Below are 12418 nucleotides of genomic sequence, written 5' to 3' on the forward strand. Positions count from 1 at the left end.
ACTTAAATTGTTAAAAATTCATGTAGAGATTGGTCTGGCCGCTTTCTCCTTGTGAGAGAACTGAACATCGACTGTAATGATAAAATAATCATAACCAAATTTCCAACTCAATAACAGTTTCATACAGGTGAATTTGAAACACACAAAGATACATTCCAGATATGACTTCAGTTATTTAAGACAAAAGAGGAATTTCTGTAAAACAACCTGTCAGACAGTTTAGTTGAGGTGTATTTATTTGGCTCCCTTGTTAATGTATGCTACTCAGAGACATGCAAAGGAAGTATCATCATCACTTTATCCAAATTAAACCCAGTATTTCCTGAGTCACAGACAAGATGTAAGGCATAAAAGTTCATTTACTGCTTTGCCAAGAGATAAACTTGTGAAATTATACAAATCAGTTTAACATCTGAATATGTGACATATCTTTTGTTAATCAAGGTGTATGTTTGATCATGGCAATTGCAGTGACAAAATAAAGATATTAACTATTACACAACTGCTTTCTGAGTCCCTGCTTTTCCATATAGTTTTGTTTTCTGAGATCTGCAGTTTTACTTTTGAGAGCAAAACCTTGAAAGCGGACAAACAAAAGACATTGTTATGATTACATATCATTTAAATGGGTGGTGCATTTTCCAGTTTCCTGGCTTCAAAGGGAAACATATTTCATGTTCCTCTTTTTACAGCTGGGGAAAATGTAGCGAATGAAGACAAACTATCTCCACACAGAAGCCTCTCCAAAAGAGTGTCCAGGTCTCAAGAGTCCAGAAAAAGCAGTTTTATCTGCGATCAGTATTGCCAGACTTCCTCTTCCCGGCCAGGAGGTGTTTGGGTTTAAGGTCAAACACATGTCTGTCTGCCTCTCCCTTCTTGCCTTGGCGGTTCATTCCTTTCTGGGAGTTCTTCATCATGGTCTTTGCCTTCTTTATCATCTGAGGAACAAAGAAAGAAAACACTGACATGAGTTCTCTTCAAATTAAGATTCAGAACCAGGGATTTATTTAATGCACCACTGCCTTGTTCTTACATTTACAAGAGTTTTTCCGACATGTGAATGTGTCTGTGTACATATCATATACAAAACCTTCATTTGTTTTTATGTAAAACATTTTTTAACATAAAAGTGTTTGGAGGTGGAACCAAAGACACTGTCACCTACCTTTTTATCTCGTAATCCAGACTGATCTCGTGGTGGACGGGAGGCACTCTGGCTACGGGTTTTGGAGGTCGGAGGGGCTGAAGCTGAGGCTTCACGCTTACGTTTCTTTGTGACACTTCGGGACCGCCTGGCCTGTTGAGCGTAATGGCTCTAAAAGTACAAGAAGAAAGGTTTCAGGCATTCACAAGAACTACTTCATGATCTTCATGGTCTTATTTGGCAAACAACTAAACTCTGTCATGTTCTGGGTTGAGATATGTTGGCAAAAACAGCATGGAACAAAAACAACTGAAATAACTACTGAAAAACTGAAAATTTCCATCACAGGCCTTTCTACAGGATGTGAAGTTATGATCCAACGGCAAAGAAAGGTAACACAGAAAGTTAAAGTAATAAGTTACAACTTAAAAACTTTTAATTCCTTTAGTTTTTCCTCAAATTCATTATTTTAGGAGTTTGCAGTGCAACAGGATGGGAGCCCTGACCACTGCAACTCCAGAATTACAATCCCCATTAATACTGTAGTCACAACTGTAAGTACAGAGTACTTCATTTACATGTCAGACTTTCTAAAAAGCTTTGATATGTAATATCTTCCCATTTAATTATGAGACAGGACATATTTCATATAATTAACTCAATTTTACCACACTATAGAAGCAATTATATATCCTGTAGGCTCGGATCTAAAGAAAGAACTTACGTCATCCTTGTCATCCATGTCCAGACCAAGGCCACCCATCTCCTTCTCTAGCTTCTTTCTTTCAACCTGTACATATCAAACACAGACACATACACAGTGGAGTTAGGGGTTATTCTGAGTCCAATCTAAGCTCATGTTACAAAAAGCAACCATTTCATTTTATAAAACAAAATGGGTAATGGGTTAAATGCCAATGGAAACACTTTTTGGAAAAACCTGTAACATGGAGGCATTATGGGAAACCCTCCACTAGGTGACACCCTTAGAGAAGGCACACTTGAGGGGCTTGTCAAATTAAAATGCCCACAGGATGCTGTCAAAATGTAATGGATTATTTCTCTGGTGTTACTCTTGAAATTTGTCTGCTTTTTCAAATTTTAATTAAACTGGTGCACTGTTTTGCTTTTAATGTCAGGGAAAAACACTATTAATATAGTTGCAAAATTTGAAGGTCTCACACCAGAGCATACAAAGCATCTCCAATCATCTCAGCCATGAAGGTTATGTTCAGTTTGTTGGTTTGTTTGGTTGATTGTCTGCACGGTAATGGAAAAACTATTGTGGAAGTGGAAGTGTGTGGCATGGGCCAATGAAGAACCCATGAAATTTTGAAGTGCAGTTGAATCTCAAGGCAGATAGATATATTCCTCATACTGTATGTTAACATTTCTCTCTGCCTTCCAACATTGATAATTATGAAATAATACCAACATGTATATAAATCAGAGAATGTATTTACTATTTCTTGTATGGCTGAAGTTTTCTGTTGTCAGAGGTAGGTTGGCAGCAGGCCAATATATTCACTGTATGCTCACCTTGGTGGCAGTTCTAGGCATGCGAGGCCCATGCACATCCTTCTCTTTGGACTCCATGACCAGGAGCTGCTTCTTCTCGCGAATCTGTTTGGCCAGAACGCGGATCTCCTGCATCTCCTCATCCTCGCTCTCATCATCAGAGTCGTACTCCCCGGCTCGCTCCTTCAGCTCCTCCTCCTTCTCCAGCAGCTCCAGTTTCTGTAAGGCGGAAAGAAAAAAAGACCTCAAGCCATTTAGAAGACAGAAAAATGAATACAAACACATTTACATTTCTCAACTTTGCTCCTCTAGGAAATCAAGGAATTATTATATATGTATTTATTATTATTATTATTATTATTATTATTATTTCATCTTTGTTTAACTAGGTAAGCCTCACAGTATCTTGGCAAATACAGGCAGATATAAGTTTAAGATCAGTGGAAAACAGGTGATAGAAATAAATAACACAAGATCAGACATAACAAAATGAATATGCAAAACCATAAATAAAAATGTAGAGACTGGTCAAATGTAACAGACAAAACCATCAATCAATAAATAAGACAAGTGTAAAGGTGTCATATAATAAATATTATCAAAACAAACAGCCAAAAGAGATAGGGTTAAGTATAAATAGCAATTATTGAAAATCTTTGCAAAAGAATATTTTTTCCCAATTAGAAAACTTTTTGTAGAGGGCCCAGGGTGCAAAAACCAAACCCCCCCCCATCATGTAGTTCAGTGTGGGCTTTGGAGACTGCTAATAGAGATGAAGGGCATAACTGTTGACCTATTTTGGGGCAATATATTTACTCAAAATATCTATAACAGGAGTGTCCTGGCCAAGATAGTTGCACTACATATAACATAACCTATAAAATATATAGCATGGCATATATAGGCAGACCAAGTGCTAAATATGGTAAGAATCAGGTATGTGGGGCACATCATCAGGACTGATCTATGTGATGATGACAATGTGCGGTTCCAGCATTGCAAAGTGTATGTACAAGCCAATACACTGGCATGTAAACCTTATATTTGTACAGATGTTAAAACAGCTCTTCTAAAAGTCTTTCTGATCTGGCAGTTCAATAAAGTGATGCTCTACAAGACAAAAAAAGGACCAACAGTCAAAGATTCACATTGAACAGCCAAATCCAATTTGACTGACAAAATTCTGAGTCAGATACATTACAAAACATATAAGACAGACTTGCAATAAAATACGAAGAGAATAGTCAAGGTTCACAAAACAAAATACACAACATGCTTGTGACGCAAACATGGCTTCAGAAATAAGAGTAAACTGGTGTCTTCAAAAAGGAGCAACTAACTTGAATATAGAAAAACAAGTGATGGAGTTGAGTTCTTGTACTGTTGTCTTTCTCACTATGGATATATTCCTCATCCTCCAACACTAACATACAGTTTTGTAGCAACTGGGTGCAACAGATGTGTTGTAAACGAGCCAGTAACTTGTTTAAAAACCAATTTCTGGTTCCAGTTGATAATGTGAAATATTTCCACTTAGCTCCGTAGACTCACCTTCATAATTTCAGGATCAATGTAATCTGCAATGTTGTGGCCCTCCCACACTTCAGGGATCTTATCATGCTTCTCATCCTCATTCATCAGATCCCAGTATTCTTTACAAAACAAACAAAACGATATCAGCATGGCAGATATAAGTATTTACTTTCTACAGATTTACTTTGCTGTTGAACTGAAAACACTTCTTACTCTGTAGGTCCAGAACATAGTCATCACCAAGCTCCATCTCCAGATCTCTCTCCTGCAAGATAAACAATAAAGTGTTTTATTATACAGCGATACAGGGAGCTGTTAAATGTGTCATGTAATTTTAACGACAGCTCTGTTGTGTCTGTGACCTTATGCCTGGCACTAACATGGGACATACCAGTTTGCGTTTGGGTGCGTCCACTTCCATCGCTTTCTTGCGCATCAAGGCTCCTTCTGGGATGAACGGAGGCCTCTCCTGGAAATGACCGAAGAAAGAAAGAATGTAAATAATACGACTTCATATTATTACAAAGCTAAAGTGAGAGGGTGGGTTTTTTTGTAGACTTCAAATGAATTTAATGACTGTTTTCACCTTCTCATCTCTCTTGGTGGGCATGGCCAGGTGGAGCCGGTTGAGGACATCATGAACTTTCTTGCCCTTCATCTTGGTGTCAACACGATGGGCGAGGAGCCGGTCGCAGGCCTGACAAACACATGAACCATGAACCACAACGTCCTCGCTCACAGCAACAATACGACACACTGTTCCTAAACACCTCCAGGGCTTAGACGCAGCCTGAAGTTTGCTGCAGCTCACCTCAGTTTTGACTTGCATGACTCCCTCCTCGGTCAGGGTGCTGGTCTCAATCACGGGAATTCCCTCAGTAGAGAGATCTGCAAAGATTTTCTAACAGCAAAAACACAACAGTCAAAGACGTGACCATGAAGTTAAGATAAACCTCTAGCACGTGCTATTTAACAATCCATTTCTGACAATTAGATTCACTAAAACAAACAAATGTACTCTGCGTTTAGAAGCAGCTCTGCAATTAACTCTTACAAGGTCATTTCCAGCTCACCTCATCCATCTGATATTGTGGAATACAGTCAAAGCCTTTGAGACATTTCACGCAGATCAAACTGTGTCTTAACTAGTAATCACCCACCTGGTTCTCCTCAGACAGCTCATTGATCTTCTTCACATCACATTTGTTGGCCACGATGATGAGAGGCTGCAGGGAGACATCAACATTACTCCATATTACTTGCACTCTCAGTTACTACACAGCCAAGCCTGCATTGTCTCATCTTTATTTCATCCCCAGAGAGACCTGCCATGTATGCAGGATACTAATAGAGATACTATGGATGCACCTCATTTGCTCAGATTTAAGTCTGTGGTTGATATGGCTTGTTCAGGAGAGATTGTGATCATTTATATTTTTCTTTATTTTATATTTTAGCCAAAACAAATTGCAAAATATCTTTGCATTTAGTGTGCTTACAGTGGTTTATAGGAGCCTTTTCAAACCAGAGTGGTACAGCAAAATTCAATTGTGCATCAATGTGAAATAGGTGGTGTTGGAAAAACAGGTGGTGTTGGAAACTTAGTAGTGATGTACCGTTCCCCTAAAGGTCAGTACTGTCAACATGATTTGCAAGTGGTCATCAGAAGAAATTTGCATTAACAAACTACGCAAAGACACAGCACAAATATACCGTGTTGTCATTCTATTTTTTCATTATTATTTTGGTCAGAAACTAATTGTTACAACTGCTGGTGTGTGCAAGCTATAAATCTACTGCCCTAAATCTCTTGAAGTGATATACCTCAACATCTAAATCCAGACAAATTCTTCCAAAATCCAAAACCATCTCTTTTTTAATTTCACTAATGGCCAAGCTCTCTTTTGTACTTTTTTGCTTGCATCACCACAGTGGTGATGAGGAAGGGGCAAGCAGATTTATATTTCATATCACAGGCCCATCTCTACTCTTTACAGCACCACATTCAGAAGCAAGTGCTCCATCCAGAAAAAGCAGAAATATTTCACATCTCTGTCATATCAGATATCAAGAGGAAGAAAATTGGTTTGCAGTTTTCTGACATCATTATCACGTGATGAGTAATGTTGACTCTGTCATTTACTGCTGAGACAAACGAGCTGTAACATTAAAAAAGTCTGACCTTGTTGGCGAACAGGGGTCGGATGTTGTTGAAGAGCTCCAGCTGTTCCTGTAGGGTGTGACCGCACTGCTCGGACACGTCCATGACATACAGAACTGCTGCTCGCAGGTGAGCCAGAGCTGTGATGGCCTGCATCTCGATGGTGTTCCTGTCCTCCAGAGGGTGGTCCAGGATACCAGGAGTGTCCACCACCTACACACACACAAAGTTAGCATAAGAATGACTGGTGACAGGATGAAAGTGTGGAATAATAAAAAGGAAACACAGATGTCTGCACATTTCTGCAAGTTTAACACCTTTAAAATGACATTACAGTGTGTGAATATATGTAAAGCCCTCTGGCATGGCAACAACAACATTAAAGCAGTGTTTTAGACCATAAAATTTTAGCAAAATTGTTTGGTACAAATGATAACATGAAAACATAAGGCTCAACATAGTAGGTCACAGGCATTGCTTTAGGTTTTCCCTTAAAAAAAATCCTTTTATAAAAAAAATAATAAACTTCTCTACATGTATTAGATTATAGATGAGTTAACTTAGAACCAGTCAAAAAGAATTAAATTTTTTTGGCCTCATTATTAAATTATTAGTCATGGAGCTTATTGTAAATATCAGAACATACAAATGTATGAAAAAATACAAAATGACACTTAAATGTGTTTTGGGCAAAGACAAATAAACATGAATATTTAGAGAGTGCTTGTTATTTCATTCATTTTCTGTTTTTGTTCCACTTTGGAGAAACATTTATGTAAAATCAAGGCTCTGCTTTTTGGGGTGAACATGTTCATATGCCTTTACATTATGAAACAGTAACACATGCCACTATTCTAGTATTTGGTATGAGCAAACAGAGCAGACCCATAAAAAGATGTTGGTTGTCTTGTTTGTATGTTTAGGAGAGGGTGGTACACTGTTTATATGATATGAATGGTAATCAAGTAGGAAATCTAAAGATTAGACTTCAGCAACAAAAATATTTCACTGCTCAAGTCCTTTTTAGGTGCACTGTATCTCCAGTTCATGTTCATATAGCTTGAGTAAAAGCACATCTGAAGCGAGAGAAGATGTATGTAAAGGAGGAAATAAACCATAAGTGATGTGTAGCAGTAATAGCTGCAACGTCTTACCTGCCAGCGGAGGTATCTGTAGTCCATGTGACCCACAAACAGAGACTTGGTGGTGAAAGCGTAGGGCTGGACATCGACATCCGCTCTGGTCACCTGACAAAGAAAACCATTTATACCCCTTTAGCTCTATGTAAAATAAAGGGAAGTTGAGGGGCTGAAACACCCTGAAACCAATGATTCCTGTACAATTTACAGAGCTGTTGAGAATAAAAAATATTACATGATACAACCACTTAAAAGATATTATTACTTAGACTTTGTTCTTCCATCAAGAATGAGCAGACTCGTACACAGCTATTACCAATGTATTTTCTAGAGAACTGTTTACCTTGTTGATGAAACTAGACTTGCCAACGTTGGGGTAACCGCACAGAAGCAGGGTCCTCGTGTTGGGGTCAATGGTCGGCAAACGGGACAGATGCTGACGCACTGTAAACAACAGAGAGATTAGTTATTTTCACGTATTAAAAGACTGAAAAGACATGTTAAGGTATAAAACAGGCTACTAAAAATCTCTCAGGTGACAGTAAAAGGACAAAAGGACACTAAAAACAGAGCTAAAACAATAGCAGTATTTGAAAGGCACATTTAACCAACTTGAAATCAATAAGTAATCATTTCTATTTTATGTGAGACCTCTGTGATGCATTACAGCCATAAGACTCCTCTGTTACCTTGTTCCAGATATTCCAGACTTGACTTCTGTCGTTTCAGGATGGTGCACATACGACCCAGAGCGGCTCTCTTCAGCTGTTTACACCGGTACAGAGAATCTCCATACTTCATCAGACGCACATAGTCTTTAGCAACACTAAAAAAAAAAGACATATGGTGTGTTGTGAACCTATCTTTTATCCATTTCTAGGTTATGTTAAATTGATGTGTTGTTTCCTTCTGATTTATAATTATTATAATTAAGTGTTGGATCTTGTTCCATGTATATTTGTCTGTACTAACTGACCCTGCAATAAGCATTTGCTGACTTTACTTTTCAATTGGTAGCACCAGCCTTTATCCAGGCTGAGCAGGAAAAACTAAAACCCTTAAATTCAATTTAATGTATGGCAGTTACAGTTGTCGTCATTATATTGATTTGATTTGGGGTCCAGCTGCCACCACTGAATCTCAGTCATCTCCATTGCTTTTAGGGTTACTGGAAGAAGAACTGTTAGCATGGACTGACAGTTTAACAAACCAAAGGCACACCACATTAATGTTCCAGTCAACCACAGCACTGAGCAACAATATGCAAGACACTAAGAAAAAAAACATACTTATCAATCAAATTCTTGGCGATGTTTATCTGTCCCAAGGCCAACTTGTAATGGTCTTTGTCATACAACACATTCATCAGATCAGCATAGAATGGATGGATGTCCTGAAGGAAAAACAACACATTATCAAATTTCACAAACTGATCATAAATATGAGGTAAAAAAAAACAACTAACTGTTGTTGGTGTCAAGCAAAAGGAAAAATGGTTATTTAAAATACACAAAAGACTTTTCAGAGCATCTTAACTTACATCGAGCTTGGGGAAGTCGGTGAGGATCTGCGTGAGGCGGTCATGGTAGTTCTGCTGGGTGAACTTCACCTTTCGCATGTAAAAATGTCGGATACGGTGGATCTGGTAATGTTTGTGTACCACTGTGGGTGTCTTCCTTTGTGTTTTGGATAAAGTGATGTCGATGAAATCCTGCACAGAGGGCAACAAGGTTTTAGTGAAGGGAAGTGACTATGTTTCTCAACAGCACTCACTTGATTGCAAACCTGAAAAATAAGCCATTATTTACCATTTTATTTTATGGAAAGCAAAAAAATTTTCCTTAAAAACAACTTGTAACTTAAAATAAGCCTCATCAGTTATGCCTTGTGCCTTGACAGTCTTCACTTCTTTTACTTTAGGAATTATTACATGAGCCTTTGGTCACTGCAAAATTTACTGCCCCAGTACTTGCATACCATATCTATAAATACTGTAACATGCAATAAAACATCTAGTTAATATTTATACACAAAAACATGCAGTTCCCTACATTTCCACCAAGCAAACTCTAATGTAAACGGTTTCCCTTTTGACTCCTATCAAACTTCATTAACAAATCTATCAGTTAAATGTACAATAGCTTGTCGGCAAGAGTAGACTACTTATTATAATGTTTTGTATTATGTGCGCAAATAATCCATGTCCTCTTGTCAATTCGGCATCCAAAAAATACAAAAAACAGCTTTATTTCTCAGACGAGCCTAACTTTTGTGATTTGATCCTACAGCTCTCAGCGACACGGTATTTAAATGGCCATACACTGTTGGAGTACGGTAACAGGTGACAAGCACAAGTTTATCTTGATGTAATGTGAGCTGTTTGATGGATGGCGTCTCCTTGCTCACGGGGAGGGGAAGGAGTCTTAAACTTCCAGATTTTCTAACGGAGTTTGGTGCAGAACGTATCTTGTCTTATGTCAACTGTGTCAATAACTGGAAAAGGTCTATTCATCTCATAAAACATGTCAGTTTCAACAGCTAGCTGTTTCATCTCTTTTGTCTCCTTTCCTCTTCTGATACTGTAACTATATAAGGCAGTTGGACACACTGGGTTGGAAACCTGCTGCTGTCTCTTTACACCAGCACAGCACGTGTTTTCCTTCCCTGCAGAATCCCACCATGTTTTTATTACTTCCACTGTCTCTCAAAGCTCAATGACAAAGCAGGCAAAACAACACATGTTTAAAACGCTAGAGACGAGAAACAAAACTTACCTTTGCGGTGGGAACCACCATAATCTTCTTAAAATTATAAAGTGCCATTTTGTCGGACACGTTTAGTCCGCTGACGGCACAGGGGGAAAGAGAGCACCTCTTTCCGTTTAAACCGGAAGAGACGCTTAATGACACTTTGGCGAGTTTTACTGCACATCGCCCCCCTGCGTCCAAACACAGACAGAGCAGGGGCAAAAAAAATCTATTTTCTGTATCAATTTCTATTCATTTCCTCTCATATTTTCAAAAAGAACTAAAAGAGCTAAAAGTAAGCTACACTTGTTTATGAATTAAATTTTGTGAATTTATACATTTTATTTTTATGAACTTTTGCACATAGCTGCACAAAACTGTAAAGCTTTTTCATTTAAAAATAGATATTGTACATATATTTTATAGTGCTTTTTTCATATTTTTATTGTTTGTTTCCATCTGTTCTATATTTATGTTTCTTGACTCCTGCAGTATTTGCTTTTATTTTTATTTTCTCTCACTATGCTGATTGTTATGCATCATAACTCCAAGGCAAAGCCCTTGTATGTGAAAACCTGCTTGGCATTAAACCTGGTACTGATTCTGATTCAAAATTAAAAGTATTAAATGTTTTTGCTGCAACTTTTCCATTATGATGGCTCCACTGACAAACCTTTGAGAGAAAAAAACCCTCTCCTAAACAGCTGATCTGCTCTGCTCCTGAACAGATCACTTCTATTATTATAATGATAAATAGATAATGATAATGATAGAGATAATTATGACAACTGATATGAGAACAAGTGATAAATAATAATTCAATAATAATAATTTTGTTGAATTTGAATTACTCACGTAACCATTCATAGATTGAGTGAAATATCCACAATAAATAAGCAAACAATTAAGGCAACAATTTATTAATATTTCTATTTTAATTTCATTCAAAGCATGTCGTTAGCATTAGATTTTAAAGTAAGTGCAACTGTGAAATAATAATGATTAAATAAACAACCAAATTAAACACACAATTAAAGAAAAGTGCACTGGACACTCGGGATGATATAGTGATGCCTAAATTAAAGGCTTCCCTTATAAACAGCTATATATTCTTTTAAAAAGTCAGAGGATATTGGAGTTACAAGTTTTTGTTATGTAACTGAAATGTCAAAGAATTAATAAGTAATAACAAGCAAATATACAAAACAAGGAAACAAAAGCCCTGTCATATCAGAAACATGGGAGGGAGTGGTTTTGTTGTGATGTGGGTGTGCCGTTTAGTGAAGTGGGTGTGTCATGATGTGAAGTGGGAATTCCGCGAGCCTGCAGCTAGACAATTTTGGGGAAAACGACAGACGCCTCCGGGTTCAGTGCTGCACCAGAGAGAGGAAAAACACGAAGAGGTCCCACTCTGCTAAGACTATCTTTACCGCCCACTTGTAAAGCTTACATCTGTTCTACTAGGCTCAGTCAGACAATGGACTTATCCACAGAGACTGTGAGATCAGAGACTTGCTGTAGCCTATTATACTGCACATTCATACCATACCTTACTTTGCTTGGACTTCTTGCACCTTCCTGCATAAAAAAGGCAACTTTTTTATTTTCACAAGGCCACTTGTGTTTATGTTTTTCCTACTGCTGCACAACATGTTGTCTCCTAGGTTAATTTGTCTAATCTTTAGTTTTGTATTGGGAAAAGGGACCATCTTATCTTATTTCTTATTATGTTATACTAAATCAATATTTTTCACCTTATAGTATACTTTGTATCCCACATTTTATGATACCATAGTATTCTCATGTACACTGTTATAATTGTTGGTATCATATAACTTTACTATGTAGCTTTGCCTGAAAAGGTATTGCACAAATAGTTCAAGTACAACAATACAATGTACATTCTTGTATTCTGTATTAGGTTATTTTCATTTATATTATTTGTTGTGTTTATTTTTCAGTTGATATATATTTCTCTCTTTTAGTGTTGATATGTATTTATTTACTGCTCCTGTGCAATGCCTGAATAACCTGCTGCTGTAATGCAAGAATGTCCAACTTTGGGATCAATTAAGGACATCTATCTATCTATTAGGGCTGCAACTAACGACTATTTCCTTTGCTGATTAATCTTTCTATCATGGTAATGTTGATCAGTATTTCCCAAAGCCCAAGA

At 37.5% G+C, this 12418-nt stretch overlaps 1 protein-coding gene across 1 annotated transcript; it reads right to left on the minus strand.

Moving 5' to 3' along the window:
* Window positions 1–213: 213 nt before the first annotated feature.
* On the minus strand, window positions 214–10410 carry gtpbp4 (GTP binding protein 4). Its single transcript, XM_049597351.1, has 17 exons — window positions 10270–10410; window positions 9036–9206; window positions 8785–8888; window positions 8185–8321; window positions 7839–7939; window positions 7511–7603; window positions 6378–6569; window positions 5356–5421; window positions 5007–5096; window positions 4782–4892; window positions 4587–4664; window positions 4409–4460; window positions 4214–4314; window positions 2684–2881; window positions 1869–1934; window positions 1166–1315; window positions 214–938 (listed from the first exon to the last, which is right to left on the minus strand). The coding sequence occupies exons 1-17, from the start codon at window positions 10315–10317 to the stop codon at window positions 786–788; spliced, it is 1911 nt and encodes a 636-aa protein (XP_049453308.1). The 5' UTR covers window positions 10318–10410; the 3' UTR covers window positions 214–785.
* Window positions 10411–12418: the final 2008 nt, after the last annotated feature.

This window comes from Epinephelus fuscoguttatus, linkage group LG15 (genome assembly GCF_011397635.1).
Source record: "Epinephelus fuscoguttatus linkage group LG15, E.fuscoguttatus.final_Chr_v1".
In the NCBI taxonomy this organism is placed as follows: Eukaryota; Metazoa; Chordata; class Actinopteri; order Perciformes; family Serranidae; genus Epinephelus; species Epinephelus fuscoguttatus.

Coding starts and splice junctions, on each gene's coding strand:
- gtpbp4 (XM_049597351.1), bottom strand. CDS start 10,317: ATGGCACTTTATAATTTTAAGAAGATTATGGTGGTTCCCACCGCAAAG. Junction 7,604..7,838: donor AGTCTAGTTTCATCAACAAG/GTAAACAGTTCT, acceptor TTTCTTTGTCAG/GTGACCAGAGCGGATGTCGA. Junction 1,935..2,683: donor TGCCTAGAACTGCCACCAAG/GTGAGCATACAG, acceptor TGATATGTACAG/GTTGAAAGAAAGAAGCTAGA.